The 17,343-nt window shown below is 37.3% G+C and overlaps 1 protein-coding gene across 16 annotated transcripts in view; it reads left to right on the top strand.

The window, feature by feature from the left end:
* The window catches only part of Mycbp2 (MYC binding protein 2), a 234,193-nt gene that overhangs the window by 21,749 nt on the left and 195,101 nt on the right, over positions 1–17,343 (top strand). For all 16 annotated transcript variants that reach the window (XM_031362810.1, XM_031362803.1, XM_031362817.1 and 13 more), the window contains exons 2-3: positions 1,448–1,523; positions 13,915–14,130. In XM_031362810.1, coding sequence (XP_031218670.1) covers positions 1,448–1,523; positions 13,915–14,130 — 292 coding nt within the window. The remainder of the gene's footprint in view (positions 1–1,447; positions 1,524–13,914; positions 14,131–17,343) is intronic.

Genomic DNA, 17,343 nt, shown 5'->3' with positions numbered 1-17,343 from the left:
GTGTGTGTGTGTGTGTGTGTGTGTGTGTGTGTGTGTGTGATCAGAGAACAACCTATGGAAATTGTTTCTCTCCTTTTACCATATGGGACCCAAGGAATTGAACTCAGGTCACTGAGCCATCTCACCAGTCCCTCTTTTTTTTTATTTTTGTTTTATTTTGAGACGGTGTCTCTCTGTTTAGCACACAGTGCTAATTCTAATTTCTAATTCTCCTGCTTTATCCTAACAAGAACTGTGAATGCTGGGATTACAGGCAGAAAACCACCATGCAGGCCACCTTTTGTTTTTATTAAAGTAATGACAATCTCTTACAAGACAGATAAATTGTTCTTGTCACTTAAGTCACTGCTGTCCTCCAGAGCAAAAACTGTCTTTTTTATTTTAAGTCTTTGCTACCTAGGAATATATTTCTCATCATAGTAGGCATTCAGAATATGAAGTTATAGAAAAGTGAAATGTTTGGCTAGCCTCTTATCCCTGCCTCTTTATTCTTACTATGTTGAGGGAGGACAGGGAGATAGGTGTTTTTATCTTAAGTTACTTAGAGGGTTCCTTCTCCTTAATGCAAAAACAGTCCTGGGGTTGAGGCACTGAGAACTAGTTGCTAAGGATATGAGCTCAAATTTCCTTTCCTTTCCTCCCCTCCCTTCCCCTCTGTTCCCCTCCCCTCTCCTTAACCTTGATTTTTATTTTTGGGTATGAATGCTTTGCCTACATATGTCTGTGTATAATTTGTATCCAGTGCCTGTCAAGACCAGAAGATGGTGTCCAATCCCCTAGGACTGGAGTTACCGGTAGTGTGAGCTGCCATGTGGGTGCTGAGAATTGAACTCTAGTCCTCTTAACCACTGAGCCATTTCTCCAGCCCCTCAATATTTTCTTTGTAGTAATAGTAACTTAGTCAAAAGTTACTTGAACTTTCTGCATTGCAGCCTTCACTAGGGTAAAGAGCAAGTTTTTGGATGTTTAGTATACCCACTGATGAAAAACGTTAGTTCTTTTAAAATTACATTTACTCTGTGTGTGTCTATGCATATGTGTGCATGTATGCGCAAGTATGCTTCAACATACATGCAAATTTCAGAGACAGCTAGCCTGACACCAAATGAGTTTCACAGATTGAACTCAGGTTGATAGATTTAGTGGCAACCTACCCTCCCCTGTGAGCATCTGATAGGCCTTGAAAGAAGGGCTTCTTTTTAAAACTTTATTTAATACTTTAATTGCTTTACTTTGATAAAAAGTTTTATAGAATCCCTTTAGGAATTACTGTCCATTGTTGTCTTTTTAAAAGCTACTGTAATACTAACTATCTGTATGTGTATTTAGAGTATATTGCTTTATAGAAGCTAGAAGAAACATGCAAGTGTCTATTAAAAATATCTATTTCACTGATTTTGTATGTCTTGATGTAAATATTCATAATGTTTGCACCTTTTATTTTTAGGAATAAGAAAATTTTAAATAAGAAGAAATTGAAGCGAAAACAGAAAAGCAAATCAAAAGTAAAGACAAGAAGCAAGGTAAAGTTGCTAGGAACTTGTTGACATAGTCACTGAGACAAAATGAAAGACCTAAGCATAGGAATATAATTAGCAAATTATTCTGTTCTGTGTGCTCAAGTCATTTTGTAGATGCCTCTTTTTAAAAGTATTTTTTGAATATTTTAAACATGTCCACAGTGTATTTTGATCTTAACTGTTTACACAATCATCTTCCAGTTATTCTCAAGACCCAACAACCCTGATCTATTTGCATTCTTCATCATGTCAAAATACTGTTAGACCAGCACCATTCGTTGAAGGTGCCTTCTTTTTTCCATTGTGTATTTCTAGCTTTATCCAAAGGTATCCATAGGCGTGTGGATTTATGTTTGGGACTTTGATTTGATTCCATTGATCAACCTGTCTGTTTTCATGCCAATATAATGTGTTTTTTACTATAATAGTACTGTAGAATAGCTTGAAATCAGGGATAATGATATCTCTAGAAGTTCTTTTGTTGTTCAAAATTGTTTTAGTTATCAAGTGGTTGGTTGTTTGCTGTTGTTTTTAGTTTTTGTTTTGTTTTGTTTTATATGAAGTTGAATATTGCCCCTTCAAGGTCTATAAAGAATTGTGTGGGATTTTGATGGGGATTGTGTTGAGTCTGTAGATTGCTTTTGGTAAGATGGCTACTTTTACTATATTAATCTTACTGATCCATGAGCATGGGAGATTTTTTTACATGTTCTGATACCTTTTCAGTTTCTTTCTTCAAAGACGATGTTCTTGTGACATAGCTCTTTCATCTGTTTGGTTAGAGTTATACTACGATATTGTATATTATCTGTGACTGGTTAGAGTTATACTATGATATCTTATATTATTTGTGACTGTTATAAAGGATGCTGTTTCCTTGATGTTTTTTCCTCAGTCCTTTTGTCATTTATAGGAGGGTCACTTCACTGGCAGTGTTTATCAGGTATAGGAGTTCTTTGGTAGAATTTTGGGGGACATTTATGTATACCATCATATCTGTAAGTAGGGATACTTTGACTTCTTTCTTTCCAGTTTGTATTCTTTTTGATGCATTCTTGGATTTGCTTTGAGTATTCTTTGTATCTATATTCATGTGGAAAAGTAGTTTGTAATTCTCTTTGTTGAATTTTTGTGTGGTTTAAGTATCAGAGTAACTGAGGCCTCATAAAATGAATTTGGCAGTGTTTATTCCGTTTCTGTTTTGTGGAATAATTCGAGGGGTTTTGGACTTAGCTCTTCTTTGAAAGTCTCATAGAATTCAGACTTTCAGTGCTAAATCCATCTGGCCCTGGGTATGTATGTATGTATGTATGTATGTAAGTATGTATGTAAGTATGTATGTATGCATATTTACTGGTTAGGAGACTTTTTATGACTGCTTCTATTTTCTTAGGGGTTTTAGGTCTATTTAAATTGTTTATCTGAACTGAATTTAACTTTCATAAGTAGTATCTGTGAGAAAATTATCCATCTCTTTTAGATTTTTCCAATTTTGTGGAGTACATGTTTTTAAAATATGAACTGATGATTCTTTTGACTTACTCAGTCTGTTGTTTTCATTTCTGATTTTACTAGTTTGGATATTCTCTCCCAATCTTTTAGTTAGTTTGGATAAAGATTTATCTATCTTCTTATTTGTTTGTTTCAAAAAACTTACTTTGTTTCATTGATTCTTTGTATTGATTTCTTTGTTTCTATTTTATTGATTTCAGTCCTCAGTTTTATTATTTGTTCTATCTACTCCTCCTAGGTATGCTAGCTTCATTTTGTTCTAGAGCTTTCAGGTGCACGTTAAGTTGCTAGTATAAGTTCATTCTATTTTTTTTTTTTTTTTAAGTGTAGGCATTTAGTGCTGTGACCTTTCCTCTTATCATGGCTTTCATTGTGTCCCATAAGTCGGGGTATGTTGTGTATTCATTTTCATTGAATTCTAGAAAGTCTTTAATTTGTTTATTTCTATCCTGGCTTGTTTTTCATTCAGTAGAGACTTGTTCAATTTTCATGAGTTTGTATAACTTTTCTGCTGTTCCTGTTGTTGACATCCAGCTTTAATCTGTACTGTTCTGATAGAATACAGGGGGTTATTTCAATTTTCTCAGTTGAGACTTGCTTTGTGACTGAGTATGTGGTCAGTTTGGGAGGTGAGGTGCAGAGAAGGAGGCCTCTCTTTCTCTGTGTTTCCTCTTGTGTTTGGGTGAAATGCTCTGTAGATAGCTGGTAGTCCATTTGGTTTATAATGTCTGTTAGTTCCAACATTTCTCTATTTAGGTTTTTGTCTGGGTGACCTGTCTATTAGTGTGAATGTGCTAGTAAAGTCTCCCACTATCAATGTGTGAGGGTCAATATGTGGTTTAAGCTGTAGTAGTGTTTCTTTTACAAACGTCAGTGTCCTTGTTTTAGAATATTAGATATTAAGAATTGAAATGTCAACTTGGTGGGGTTTTCCTTGATAGATGTGTATGTCCTTCCCCATCTCTTTTGTTTAGTTTTGGTTGGAAGTTTATTTTGTTAGATATTAAAATGGCTACCCCAGCTTGCTTCTTAGGTCAAGCTGTTGCTTGGAGTATCTTTTTCCATCCTTTACCCTCAAATGATATATATCCTTGATGTTGAAGTGTGTTTCTTGAATGCAGCAGAAGGGTGGATCCTGTTTTCATATCTAGGCTTTTTTTTTTTTTTAAATTGGGGACTTTAGATCATTGATATTGAGAAATATCAATGATTGTTGGTTCCTGTTGTTGTTGTTGTTGTTGTGGTGGTGGTGGTGGTGGTGGTGAAGGGGTGTGTGTGTGTGTGTACTCTTCTTTCGATTTTGCTTGTGTGAATTTATGTTTTTCTGGGTATAGTTAACCTAAATTTGGAGTTTTCCTTTTAGCACCTTCTTTAGGACTAGGTTTGTAGATAGGTATTGTTTAAGTTTGTCTTTATCATGGAATATCTTATTTTCATCTTTGGTGATTGATAGTTTTGTTGGGTTTAGTAGTCTGGGCTAGTTTCAATGGCCTCCTAGGTCTATAGCACATCTATCCATGGTCTTCTAGCTTTAGAGTCTCTGGTGAGAAGTCAGGTGTAATCCTGATAGGTCTGTCTTTATGTCACTAGCTCTTTTTCCATTGCAGCTTTTCCTTTTCTTTTTTTGTCCTGTACGTTTAGTGTTTTGGTTATTATGTGGTGAGAGGACTCTATTTCCTGGTTCGTTCTATTTGGTGTTTTGTATGCTTCTACTACCTTTATAGGCATATTCTTCTTTAGGTAAGGATAATTTTCTTCCATGACTTTGTTGAATATCATTTTTCTGGGACTTTGAGCTGGGATTCTTTTATTTCTATTCTTAAGTTTGGTCTTTTCATAGTGTCCCAAATTTCCTGGATGTTTTGTATCAGGAATTTTTAGATTTAATATTTTCTTTGACCAGTGCATTCATTTCTTTTATCATATTTTTAATGCCTGAGATTCTTTCTTCCATTTCTTGTATTCTCTTGTTGAAACTTGCCTCTGTAGTTCTTTATTTGAATTCCTAGATTTTTCAATTTTCAGAATTTCCTGTTTGTTTTTCTTTATTGCTTCTATTTCCATTTTCAGTCTTATTTGTTCCTTCAACAGTTTGTTTGTGTTTTCTTGAATTTCTTTATGGGATTTTATTTCCTGCAGTTGTTTGTTTGTGTTTTCCTGTATTTCTGTAAAAGATTTATTCATCTCCTTTTTAAGGACCGTTATCATCTTCATATAGTTAATTTTTAGGTCTTTTTCTTGTACTTCAGCTATGTTGTAATATTCAGGGCCTATTGTGGTAGGATAGCTGGGCTCTAGTGGAGATGTATTGCCCCAGCTGTTGTTGTCCAACTGTCCAGCTCTTCACTGACCAAGCCATCTCCTCAGATCTCGATTTCTTCAGATTTACATATGCTTATTAGTATGCATCTAATTTTGTGATACGACTGCCTCTGTGACTTATCATTGTCAGGATGCAGAACAGTTTCATCTTGGGTTGCTACCCTTTTGCTACCCTCATAGCCATTCATATCACTTGCTTCTTCTTAGCTTCTGGCTGTTTTTCATCACAATAGGCTTGCTATTTTGAGAATACTTACTTGAATGAGCTAGTATGTAATTTGTGGGATTAGCTTTTAAAAATACTTGATATAATTTCTTTTGAATTCATCCAGCTAATTGCACATATTAATAGTTTGTTTTTTTCTACTATTGATCAGTTATATCCTAGTGTGGCTGTACTACAGTTTATCATTGTATCCAGTAAAAAGACACCTGGGCCTGGTGGTGGTGGTGCATACCTTTTAATCTCAAGCTTTGGAGGCAGAGGCAGGTAGATCCCAGAGTTTGAGGCCAGCATGGTCTATAGATTGAGTTCTAGGACAACTAGGGCTACAAAGAGAATCCCTGTCTCAAAAAACAAAAATAAAGACATCTGGGTTCTTTCTTAGTTTAGTTTATTCTTTTTGAATAAATCTTAGAAAATTTACTTGCTGTTTTTTATGTGAACATAGGTGGCATTTTTCTTTTAATGCCGATGAATGAAATTGCTGGATTACATTATAGGTATGTATTTAGCTTTGTAAAAGAATATTTTTTTTTTTACTCAGCTATTAGCATTGAAATTGTGTATATCTTTTCCATTTTCCAGAGTTGGCACTATTAGCAGTTTTAGCGATTCTGTTAGCTATACAGTATCTCCTTTCACTTACATCATGCCTGTGGCCCTAAGGATGCTGACACTGTCTTCTCTATAGACCTTCCCCGTATCTTTGTCTGTGTTGTACCCTTGTCTTTTCAGGTTCACTAACTGCACTCTCTTCTTTTCTTTTTGTTCTTTTACTATTGAGTCTTGAAATACTGGGCATATTCCGAATACTTACTAGTTTATATTGTGAGTTGACCAGTCTATATTGTGAGTTGACCAGTCTTTATTGTGAGTTGACCAGTCTAGATTGTGAGTTGGCCAGTCTAGATTGTGAGTTGGCCAGTCTGTGTTGTGAGTTGACCGGTCTAGATTGTGAGTTGTGTTTTACAGATGCTTTTCCCTGTTAGAAACTTCAAATGCATTCTTTTTAAACTAGCATTAATTTTTTTAGGTTTAATTATCTTATTATTTTGTGTGTATTTGTGTTTACCTACATGTACATAGGTACTAGAAATCAAACCCAGGTCCTCTAAAGAGCAACCAGTGCTTTTCACCACTAAGCCAGCTCTCCAGCTGTCGAATGCTCTTTTTGTTCATTCTTCATGTATGGATGTCCTTAATCTTTATACTTTGCACTGTGATTTTGCCAAATTTGCATATAATTTCTAGTAGATTTTTTTTCAAAATTGTCTATATGTCTCAGGAAATAAAAGAATTTTTATTGTGTTGCTGCAATAGGAAAGTAACATAACACACAATTGAATTCCTGAGTGTTTGTCTTGTTTTCAGTCCTAGGAGTGAGGCAGTCCCTTACCGTGTCTAATAAGGGTGTGATATAGTTATCCTTTGTCTAGTTGAGAAAATACCTTAACATTCTTGATTTGATTATACTTTTTTTTCTTTTTTGCATATTGGTATTAGGTTTTTGTCAAATGCATTTATCATTTTTTTATAGTATCTTCTGTTTATTACTTTATTTCATTTGTTCTTTTGGGGAAGTAGTTATACTGATTGCTTTTTGGGTGTTGTTGTATCAGCATTGTTTATTGATTAAATATTGTTCATTATATATTACCATTTATTTTTTACTGGATATTTTATTTATTTACATTTCAAATGTTATCCCCTTTCTTGGTTTCACCTCTGTAAACCTCCTATCCCATCTCCCCTCCACCTACTTCTATAAGGGTGATCTCCTACCCAACTACCCACTCCCACCTCCCTGCCCTGGTATTCCCCTACACTGGGGCATCAAGCCTTCACAGGACCAAGGACCTCTCCTCCCATTGATGCCTGACAAGGCCACCCTCTGCCATATATGCGGCTGAAGCCGTTGGTCCTTCCATGTGTACTTTTTGATTGGTGGTTTAGACTCTGGAAGCTCTGTGGAGTCTGGTTGGTTCATATTGTTATTCTTCCTGTGGAGTTGCAAACCCCTTAACTCCTTCAGTCCTTTCTCTAACTCCTCCATTGGGGACCCCAAGCTCAATCCAATGGGTGGCTGTAAGCATCCGCCTCTGTATTTGTCAGTCTCTGGCAGAGTTTCTCAGGAGACAACTTTATCAGGCTCCCGTCAGCAAGCACTTCTTAGCATCTACCCTAGTGTCTGGGTTTGGTGTCTGTATATGGGATGGATCCCCAGATGGGGCAGTCTCTGGATGGCCTTTCCTTCAGTCACTGCTCCACACTTTGTCTCCGTATTTCCTCCCTTTAGTATTTTGTTTTCCTTTCTAAGAAGGACTGAAGCATTCATACTTTGGTCTTCCTCCTTCTTGAGCTTCATGTGGTCTGTGAATTGTATCTTGGGTATTCCCAGCTTTTGGGCTAATATCCACTTAACAGTGAGTGCATACCATGTGTGTTCTTTTGTAACTTGCTTAGGATGATATTTTCTAATTCCATCCATTTGCCTGAGAATTTCATGAATTTATTGTTTCTCATAGCTGAGTAGTACTCCATTGTGTAAATGTACCACATTTTCTGTATCCATTCCTCTGTTAAAGGGCATCTGGGTTCTTTCCAGGTTCTGGCTGCTATGAACATAATGGAGCATGTGTCTTGTTTTATGTTGGAACATCTTTTGGGTATATACCCAAGATTGATATAACTGGGTCCTTAGGTAGCACTATATCTAATTTTCTGAGGAACCACCAGATTGATTTCTAGAGCTGTTGAGCTTGCAATCCCACCAACAATGGAGGAATGTTCCTCTTTTTCCACATCCACGCCAGTGTCTGCTATCACCTGAGTTTTTGATCTTAGCCATTCTGACTGTTGTGAGATGGAATCTCAGGGTTGCTTTTATTTGCATTTTCCTGATGACTAAGGATGTTGAACATTTCTTTAGGTGCTTCTCAGCCATTCAAGTTTCCTTAGTTGAGAATTTAGTCCTTTGTTTAGTTCTGTACCCCATTTTTAAATAGGGTTATTTGGTTCTGAAGTCTAACTTCTTGAGTTCTTGGTATATATTGGATATTAGTCCTCTCTCAGATATAGGATTGGTAAGATGTTTTCCAAATCTGTTGGTTGCCATTTTGTTTTATTGATAATGTCCTCTGCCTTACAGAAGCTTTGTAATTTTATGAAGTCCCATCTGTCAATTGTTGATCTTAGAGCATGAACCATTGGTGTTCTGTTCAGGAATTTTTCCTCTGTGCCCATGCACTCGAGGCTCTTCACTACTTTCTTTTCTATTATTTTCAGTGTATCTGGTTTTATGTGAAGGTCCTTAATCCACTTGGCTTTAAGCTTTGTACAAAGAAATAAGAATGGATCAATTTGCATTCTTCTACATGCTGACCTCCAATTGAACCAGTACCACATGTTGAAAATGCTGTCTTTTTTACATTGGATGGTTATAGCTCCTTTGTCAAAGATCAAGTGACCATATGTGTGTGGGTTCATTTCTGGATCTTCAGTTCTATTCCATTGATCTACCTGCCTGTCTCTGTACCAATACCATACAGTTTTTATCACTATTGCTCTGTAGTACAGCCTGAGGTCAGGGATGGCGATTCCCCCAGAAGTTCTTTTATTGTTGAGAATAGTTTTCGATATCCTGGGATTTTTGTTATTCTAAAATTTCCAAATTGCTCTTTCTAACTCTATGAAGAGTTGAGTTGGAAATTTGATGGGAATTGCGTTGAATCTGTAGATTGCTTTTGGCAAGATGGCCATTTTTTACTCTATTAATTTTACCAATCCACAAGCATGGGAGATCTTTTCATCTTCTGAGCTCTTCTTTGATTTCTTTCTTCAGAGACTTGAAGTTCTTGTCATACAGATCTTTCACTTGCTTGGTTAGAGTGACACCAAGGTATTTTCTATTATTCGTGACTATTGTGAAGGGTGTCGTTTCCTTAATTTCTTTTTCAGCCTGTTTATCCTTTGAGTAGAGAAAGGCTATTGATTTGTTTGAGTTAATTTTATATCCAGCCACTTTGCTAAAGTTGTTTATCAGGTTGAGGAGTTCTCTGGTGGAATTTTTGTGGTCACTTAAGTATACTATTATCTGCAAATTGTGATAATTTGACTTCTTTCTTTCCAATTTGTATCCCTTTGATCTCCTTTTGTTGTCTAATTGCTCTGGCTAGGACTTCAAGTACAATATTGAATAGGTAGGGAGAGAGTGGGCAGCCTTGTCTAGTCCCTGATTTTAGTGGGATTGCTTTAGATTTCTCTCCATTTAGTTTGATGTTGACTACTCGTTTGCTGTATATTGTATTTATTATGTTTAGGTATGGGCCTTGAATTCCTGATCTTTCCAAGACTTTTATCATGAAGATGTGTTTAATTTTGTCTAATGAAATGATCATGTGGTTTTCTTTGAGTTTGTTTATATAGTGGATTATGTTGATGGATTTCCGTATATTGAACCATCCTGCATCCCTGTGATGAAGCCTACTTGATCATGATGGATGATGGTTTTCATGAATTTTATTAAATATTTTCCATCAATGTTCATAAGTGAAATTGGTCTGAAGTTCTTTTTCTTTGTTTGGGTCTTTGTGTGGTTTAGGTATGAGTGTAATTGTGTCTTCATAGAACAAATTGGTTAGTGCTCCTATTGTTTCTATTTTATGGAATAGATTAAAGAGTATGGCATTAGGTTTTCTTTGAAGGTCTGATAGAATTCTGCACTAAACCCATCTGGTCCTGGGCTCTTTTTGGTTGGGAGACTTTTAATTACTGCTTCTATTTCTTTAGCAGATATGGGACTGTTTAGATGTTTTATCTGATCCTGATTTAACTTTAGTACCTGGTATCTGTCTAGAAAATTGTCCATCTCATCCAGATTTTCAAATTTTGTTGAGCATAGCCTTTTGTAGTAGGATCTGATGAGTTTTTTAATTTCCTGAGTTTCTGTTGTTATGTCTCCCTTTTCATTTCTGATTTTGGTAGTTTGGATACTGCCTCTGGGCCTTCTGGTTAGTCTGACTAAGGGTTTTTCTATCTTGTTTATTTTCTGAAAGAAGCAGCTCCTGGTTTTGTTGATTCTTTGTGTAGTTCTTTTTGTTTCTACTTGGTTGGTTTCAGCCCTAAGTTTATTTCCTGCCCTTTACTCCTCTTGGGTATGTTTGTTTCTTTTTGTTCTAGAGCTTTCAGGTGTGCTGTCAAGCTGCTAGTGTATGCTCTCTCTAGTTTCTTTTTTGGGGCACTCAGAGCTATGAGTTTTCCTCTTAGCAGTTCTTTCATTGTGTCTCATAAGTTTAGGTATCTTGTGTCTTCATTTTCTTTAAATTTTAGAAAACCTTTGATTTCTTTGTTTATGTCTTCCTTGACCAAGTTATCATTGAGTAGAGCATTGTTCAGCCTCCACGTGTATGTGGGCTTTCAGTTGTTTTTGTTGTAATTGAAGACCAGCCTTAGTCCTTGATGATCTGATAGGATTCATGGGATTATTTCAGTCTTCTTGTATCTGTTGAGGTTTGTTTTGTGACAGATTATATGGTAACAAATTTCGGAAAAGGTACCATGAGGTGCTGAGGAGAAAGTATATTCTTGTATTTTAGGCTAAAATATTTTATAGGTATTTGTTAAATACATTTTGTTCATAACTTCTGTTAGTTTCAATGTGTCTCTGTTTAGTTTGTTTCCATGATCTGTCCATTGATGAGAATGGGGTGTTGAAGTCTCCCACTATGATTGTGTGGGGTGCAATTTGTGCTTTGAGCTTTCGTAAAGTTTCTTTTGTGAATGTGGGTGCCCTTGCATTTGGAGCATAGAGGTTCAGAATTGAGAGTTCATCTTGGTAAATTTTTCCTTTTACCAGTATGAAGTGCCCTTCCTTATTTTTTTTGATAACTTTTGGTTGAAAGTTGATTTTATTTGGTTTTAGACTGACTCCTCCAGTTTCTTGGGATTATTTGCTTGGAAAATTGTTTTCCAACCTTTTAGTCTGAAGTATGTTTTCTGCATGCATCAAAATGTTGGGTCCTGTTTAAGTATCCAGTCTGATAGTCTATGTCTTTTTATTGGGGAATTGAGTCCATTGGTATTAATAGATATTAAGGAAAAGTAATTGTTGCTTCCTGTTATTTTTTTATTTTTTATTTTTATTTTTATTTATTTATTCATTTTTTTTGAGGCAGGGCTTCTCTGTGTAGCCCTGGCTATTCTGGAACTCACTCTGTAGAGCAGGCTGGCCTCGAACTCAGAAATCCATCTGCCGCTGCCTCCCAAGTGCTGGGATTAAAAGCGTGAGCCACCACTGCCCAGTGGAGTTATGTTCATGTGGCTATCTTCTTTTGGGTTTGTTGAAAGAAGATTACTTTCTTGCTTTTTCTAGGGTTTAGTGTCCCTCCTTGTGTTGGTGTTTTCCATCTATTATCTTTTGTAGGGCTGGATTTGTGGAAAGATACTGTGTAGATTTGGTTTTGTCATGGAATATCTTGGTTTCTTCATCTATGTTGATTGAGAATTTTGCTGGGTATAGTAGCCTGGACTGGCATTTATGTTCTCTGAGGGTCTGTATAACATTTGCCTAGGATCTTCTGGCTTTTGGAGTCTCTAGTGAGAATTCTGGTGTAATTCTGATAGGTCTGCCTTTATATGTTAGTTGACCCTTTTCCCTTACTGCTTTTAATATTCTTTCTTTGTTTTGTGCATTTGGTGTTTTGATTATTATGTGACGAGAGGAATTTCTTTTCTGGTCCAGTCTATTTAGAGTTCTGTAGGCTTCTTGTATGTTCATGGGCACCTTTTTCTTTAGGTTAGAGAAGTCTTCTTCTATAATTTTATTGAAGATATTTACTGGCCCTTTAAGTTGGGAATCTTCACTCTTTTATACCTATTATCCTTAGGTTTGGTTTTTTCTTTGTGTCCTGGATTTTCTGGATGTTTTGGGTTAGGAGCTTTATGCAGTTTGCATTTTCTTTGACTGTCAATGTTTTCTATGGCATCCTCTGTCCCTGAGATTCTCTCTTCTATCTTTTGTATTCTGTTTGTTGGTCATGCTTGCATTTGTGACTCCTGATCTCTTTTCTAGGTTTTCTAACTCCAGAGTTGTCTCCCTTTGTGATTTCTTTATTGGTTCTATTTCCATTTTTAGACCCTTAATGGTTTTGTTCAATTTCTTCACCTATTTGGTTGTGTTTTCTTGTAATTCTCTAAGGGATTTTTGTGTTTTCTCTTTAAAGGCTTCTACCTGTTTACCTGTGTTCTCCTGTATTTCTTTAGGGGAGTTATTTATGTCCTTATAGTCCTCCATCATTGTCATGAGAAGTGATTTTTAATCAGAGTCTTGCTTTTCTGGTGTGTCCAGGACTTGCTGTGGTGAGAGAACTGGGTTCTGATGATGCCAAGTAACCTTGGTTTCTGTTGCTTAGGTTCTTGGGCTTGCCTCTTGCCATCTGGTTCTCTCTGGTGTTAGTTGGTCTTGCTGTCTCTGAGTGGAGCCTGTTCCTCCTATGAGCTTGTGAGCATGTGATGTTAGATGAGGCAGCATTCCTGGGATACCAGCTCTCTCAGGGTGGGATTTGGGTCCAGAAAGCTGTGCCAAAGGGTTAACTCCAAGTTGCAGCTGGAGACAGGAAGGATCCTGTCCCCAGTTGCTCCATGGTTCTTGAGCCCTGTGGTCTCCTGGCAAGTCCCTCTTTGGCCAGTCATTGGAGCAAGAGTGTTTGTCTCACCTGTCAACTTAGGAGTGACAGTGCTCCTGGGAGACTAGCTAGCTCTCTTTGAGCCGGATTTGGGTCTGGAAAGCTGTGTCCCGGGGTAACTCCAGGGCGCAGATGGAGACTAGAAGGCATGATGAGTTTCAGTGCAGTTTCAATGATGATAATACCATTGAAACTATTCCAAGGTGATGATTAGTTTCTTCAGGTTCTGAGGTTCAGTCCATTATCATCAAGTCCTAGATGCTGGAGCATGTCAGCAACTAGGCAGGGGTGGTGCGGGAGGAGCTGAGAGTTCTATAACTTCATCTGAAGGCTGCTAGGAGAATCTAATATAGTCTCAATATACTTATGTTGTCTATGTCTTAGTATTTTGAAAGGTATATTTACAAGTCACATGATGATTTAACTATAACATATTTCTTATTTAAAGAAATATTGTCTTTTGCCCTTTCTCAGTACTTTATAGAAGAAGAGAGGCATTTTCTGCCTGGTTTTGGTACATGAAATATAATAAAGTATTGTGTTTTTTCACTTATGTAAGATATGCAATGTAATTTAATCTGTCTATACTTTTTATGTACAATGAAATGATAATTACAAAGAATATAAACTAGAAATGTTGTGTTTTATATTTCAGTCTGAAAGTGTGGAGAATACAGTAATTATACCAGACATCAAACTACATAGCAATCCCTCTGCCTTCAACATTTACTGTAATGTACGGCACTGCGTTTTGGAATGGCAGAAAAAGGAAGCATCCCTGGCAGCTGCCTCGAAGAACTCTGTACAGAGTGGAGAGTCAGACAGTGATGAGGACGAGGAGGCCAGAGAGCCCCCCATCAAGCTGCCCAAGGTGAGCCACAGCATTCTACTGAGATGCATCACCTACAAGTGCTCTGGTTATCATCTATGCGCACACATTCCTGAGATACCCTTCTTCTTCCAAAATAGTGCATTAAAACAACATGGCTTATGGATAAAAATAGGTTTGGTTTTGGGTAGACCAGGAGAACTCAATGGGACTTTTTTTTTTTTTTTATTTGAGACAGGGTTTCTCTGTATAGCCCTGGCTGTCCTGGAACTCACTCTGTAGACCAGGCTTGCCTCGAACTCAGAAATCCGCTTGCCTCTGCCTCCCAAGTGCTGGGATTAAAGGCGTGTGCCACCACCGCCTGGCTCAATGGGACTTTTAACCAGCTAACAAAGGCAGTGATTAGGCACATGGCAGGATGAGCATCGCAAGCACAGGCAGCTAGGTCAGTGGGTTGTACCTTGTGGGCACGCATGTATGGAGGCTTCCAACAGTAGCAGATGGAAGATCAGCTCTGAACTGGTGAACTTCTATTAAGTAAGCATAAAGAGGACGTGACTCGGAGTAAGCCCTGGAAACAGGTTGATATTTACACTCTTCTTGAAATAGAAGTGAGAAGCTTCCTTAACAACAATTAAAATGAAAGCTTTTTCTTATCTGTTTACTGTTTAGCTGTCTTCTTACTCTTCTGCTTACCTGGCTTATGAAAAAAATAAGATGAGAAATAGTCCAGTCCATACTTTTCTGACATTACTTCCTATTGCCAGAAGCATATAAACTATTTCATATTACCACTGAACAAACTATTCTTAAAGTGCTGTGTTCTAAGAACTGGTTTACTTTGTGATTAATTTTGTCACACATCATGTATACATACATATATCTATACGTACATACAGGAGACATAGTCTTTCTTTTCCTCCCTTTATCCTTCTTCCCATCTGTTTCTGTCTGTTTTCTTCTTGCATAGCAATGAGGATCAAACCCAGGGCCTAGTAATCCAATGCTAGTGCTGTTCATGGGTTACACCACTAACCTTGGACTTATTATTGTGCTCCTAAGAAAAATAGGAAAAATATAATTATCTCAAAATGGTTTGTGTGTGTGATTCATGCATATTGTTTTCTTATAAATAAACTTAAAGTGATTCTTTTATCAAAAAGGATTCATATATTATTAAATTGGTGCCTTAAATCCATCTGGGAAACTTATTGATAAGGTATCTTATCAATAGTTTTTTACATGGAATGCCTTACTTGAGTTATAGGGACAGACAGAACTCATGTTCCTGGGCTGATTTCTCTCTCGTGGTTTGTGGTGGCTGTTCCTAAGTATGCACTGTCTTTGACTGTACTGTTGGGTTCATCCCCCTTATCTCAGAGATGACGTGGTTTCTACTTCCTAAGCGAAGGGCATGACAGCTCTGTGAACGTCCTTGCTTCTTGACCATCATTCTCAGAGTGTGGGACTGCCTTCCTTTTCCCTCTCCTCTGCTGTCTAGCTGCTCCTGCTCTCCCAGTCTCTTCCTACAACCTAAAGTGAACATGCTTATCTTTTCCCTCCTCAAGGTGGAGCTCTTGGCCTGTTCATTGGGATTTCTTCTGCTTAATTAGGGAAGTTGGAAAAAAAATGCATAACTCCCAGAGAATTTGTGTCGTACACTTTTTATAAGAATATTACACTTTTGTGAGCAGGTCACACTACACTGAATTAATCATGGTGATTAAATTCAGTAAGGGAAATCAGAAGTTCAAAGAAATCTTTTATACAGGATTATAACACCAAAACTAGATTACAAAACACTTAGGAAAATTTAATTATTATACTGTTTTAAAACATTAGAGTGAGTAGTGAAGAAAGTATCAGCCGTTCTTAACATTTTCCTAGCATGATTAACAATGTCTAAAAGGAAATCTTTAAAAAAAAAAAAAAAAAAAAACCATGGTTAATACTGTATTTTCCACCACATACTTTGCTTTCTGGAAAAGGGAATAATGATTAAGACCATGGAGATAAAGCCAAATTGCTTAAGTTGAAATAACATTAAAATTATTAGCTTTTTAATACTGGGTGAATGGGTACCTCCACTTTATCATCTGCATATTGAGAGCATTATGTATCTCATAGGATTGCAGTTAAGATTAAATGGATGAATGTTGAGTGCTTAAGAAAAGAGTACCCAGCACATACCAAGTACTCAGTAAATGACAGCTGTAGTTATAAATGTCAGGCTAGAGCCAAACAATAGAATATATAGGTGTATTTAATTTTTAGTTACTTCCCAGTGTGTCTTGTAATAATAAATACTTCAAATACAAGGAAATGAAATTTCTAGAAACTTAATATGATGCTATAGCCACATACTGAAAGTCCATCTACTTTAAATCCAAGATGTTGAGAGAGCGAGCTAAATGTCATTATTTTAGCCACACAGTAATCTTCCTTCATTCTTCCCTTTCCCATAGATGGGGGATATTGCCACTCTGAAATCTTGAGAATATGCTCATTCTGCCATCTGTTTGAGCCCTCGGGAGTGAGCTGAGTAGCACACATTACAGTTGGACTATGGAATGTCACCCGAGCCTTATAGTATCATGTGGGAAGGTGCTGCAGACTGTAGGAGGTGGTGTGCAGTAGAGGGTGGAAGTCACTGGAGGCAGGTTCTGGGAAAGGGTCTTGGCTCTGAAAGCCATCCAGCTTCCATCTCTGCCTCTTCACCAGTGAGGTGCACAGACCTGGCCTCTCCATGCTCTCAGTACTGTATTCTTCCCAAGTGCATGAAGCTAGCCAGTCAAGGATGAGCTTTGTGAATCCAAGACAAAGTGATTCCTTCCAGTTGTTCACAGATATGCAGATGTTGCTAATCTACTCCTCCTTACCAGTCCTGCTTCTTTAATCATTCTAGTAATGAAGGCCTTGTCACACAGTATTTCCAACCTTCACCAGCACTTCCTAAAAAAGCCCAGCTGCCTATCTGCTATTGAACCTCACTTTACTGCCCTTTAGCTAATTTGACTAAATAACATCTAAATAACTTTTATGAGCTATGCAGAGATACTTACCTGATTATAGCCCTTTTGCTTAAAATCGTAAGTGTTTTCTGTAGAGGAGCACAGCTGGCGTGCGAAGCCTCTGTGCTCTAATGTCTGCCGTCTCTGGCCTTCCCTCTGTGCTCTAATGTCTGCCATCTCTGGCCTTCCCTCTGTGCTCTAATGTCTGCCGTCTCTGGCCTTCCCTCAGTGCTCTAATGTCTGC

The sequence above is a fragment of the Mastomys coucha genome, unplaced genomic scaffold (genome assembly GCF_008632895.1).
Source record: "Mastomys coucha isolate ucsf_1 unplaced genomic scaffold, UCSF_Mcou_1 pScaffold9, whole genome shotgun sequence".
In the NCBI taxonomy this organism is placed as follows: domain Eukaryota; kingdom Metazoa; phylum Chordata; class Mammalia; order Rodentia; family Muridae; genus Mastomys; species Mastomys coucha.
This window is presented reverse-complemented; position numbering and strand designations above follow the sequence as displayed.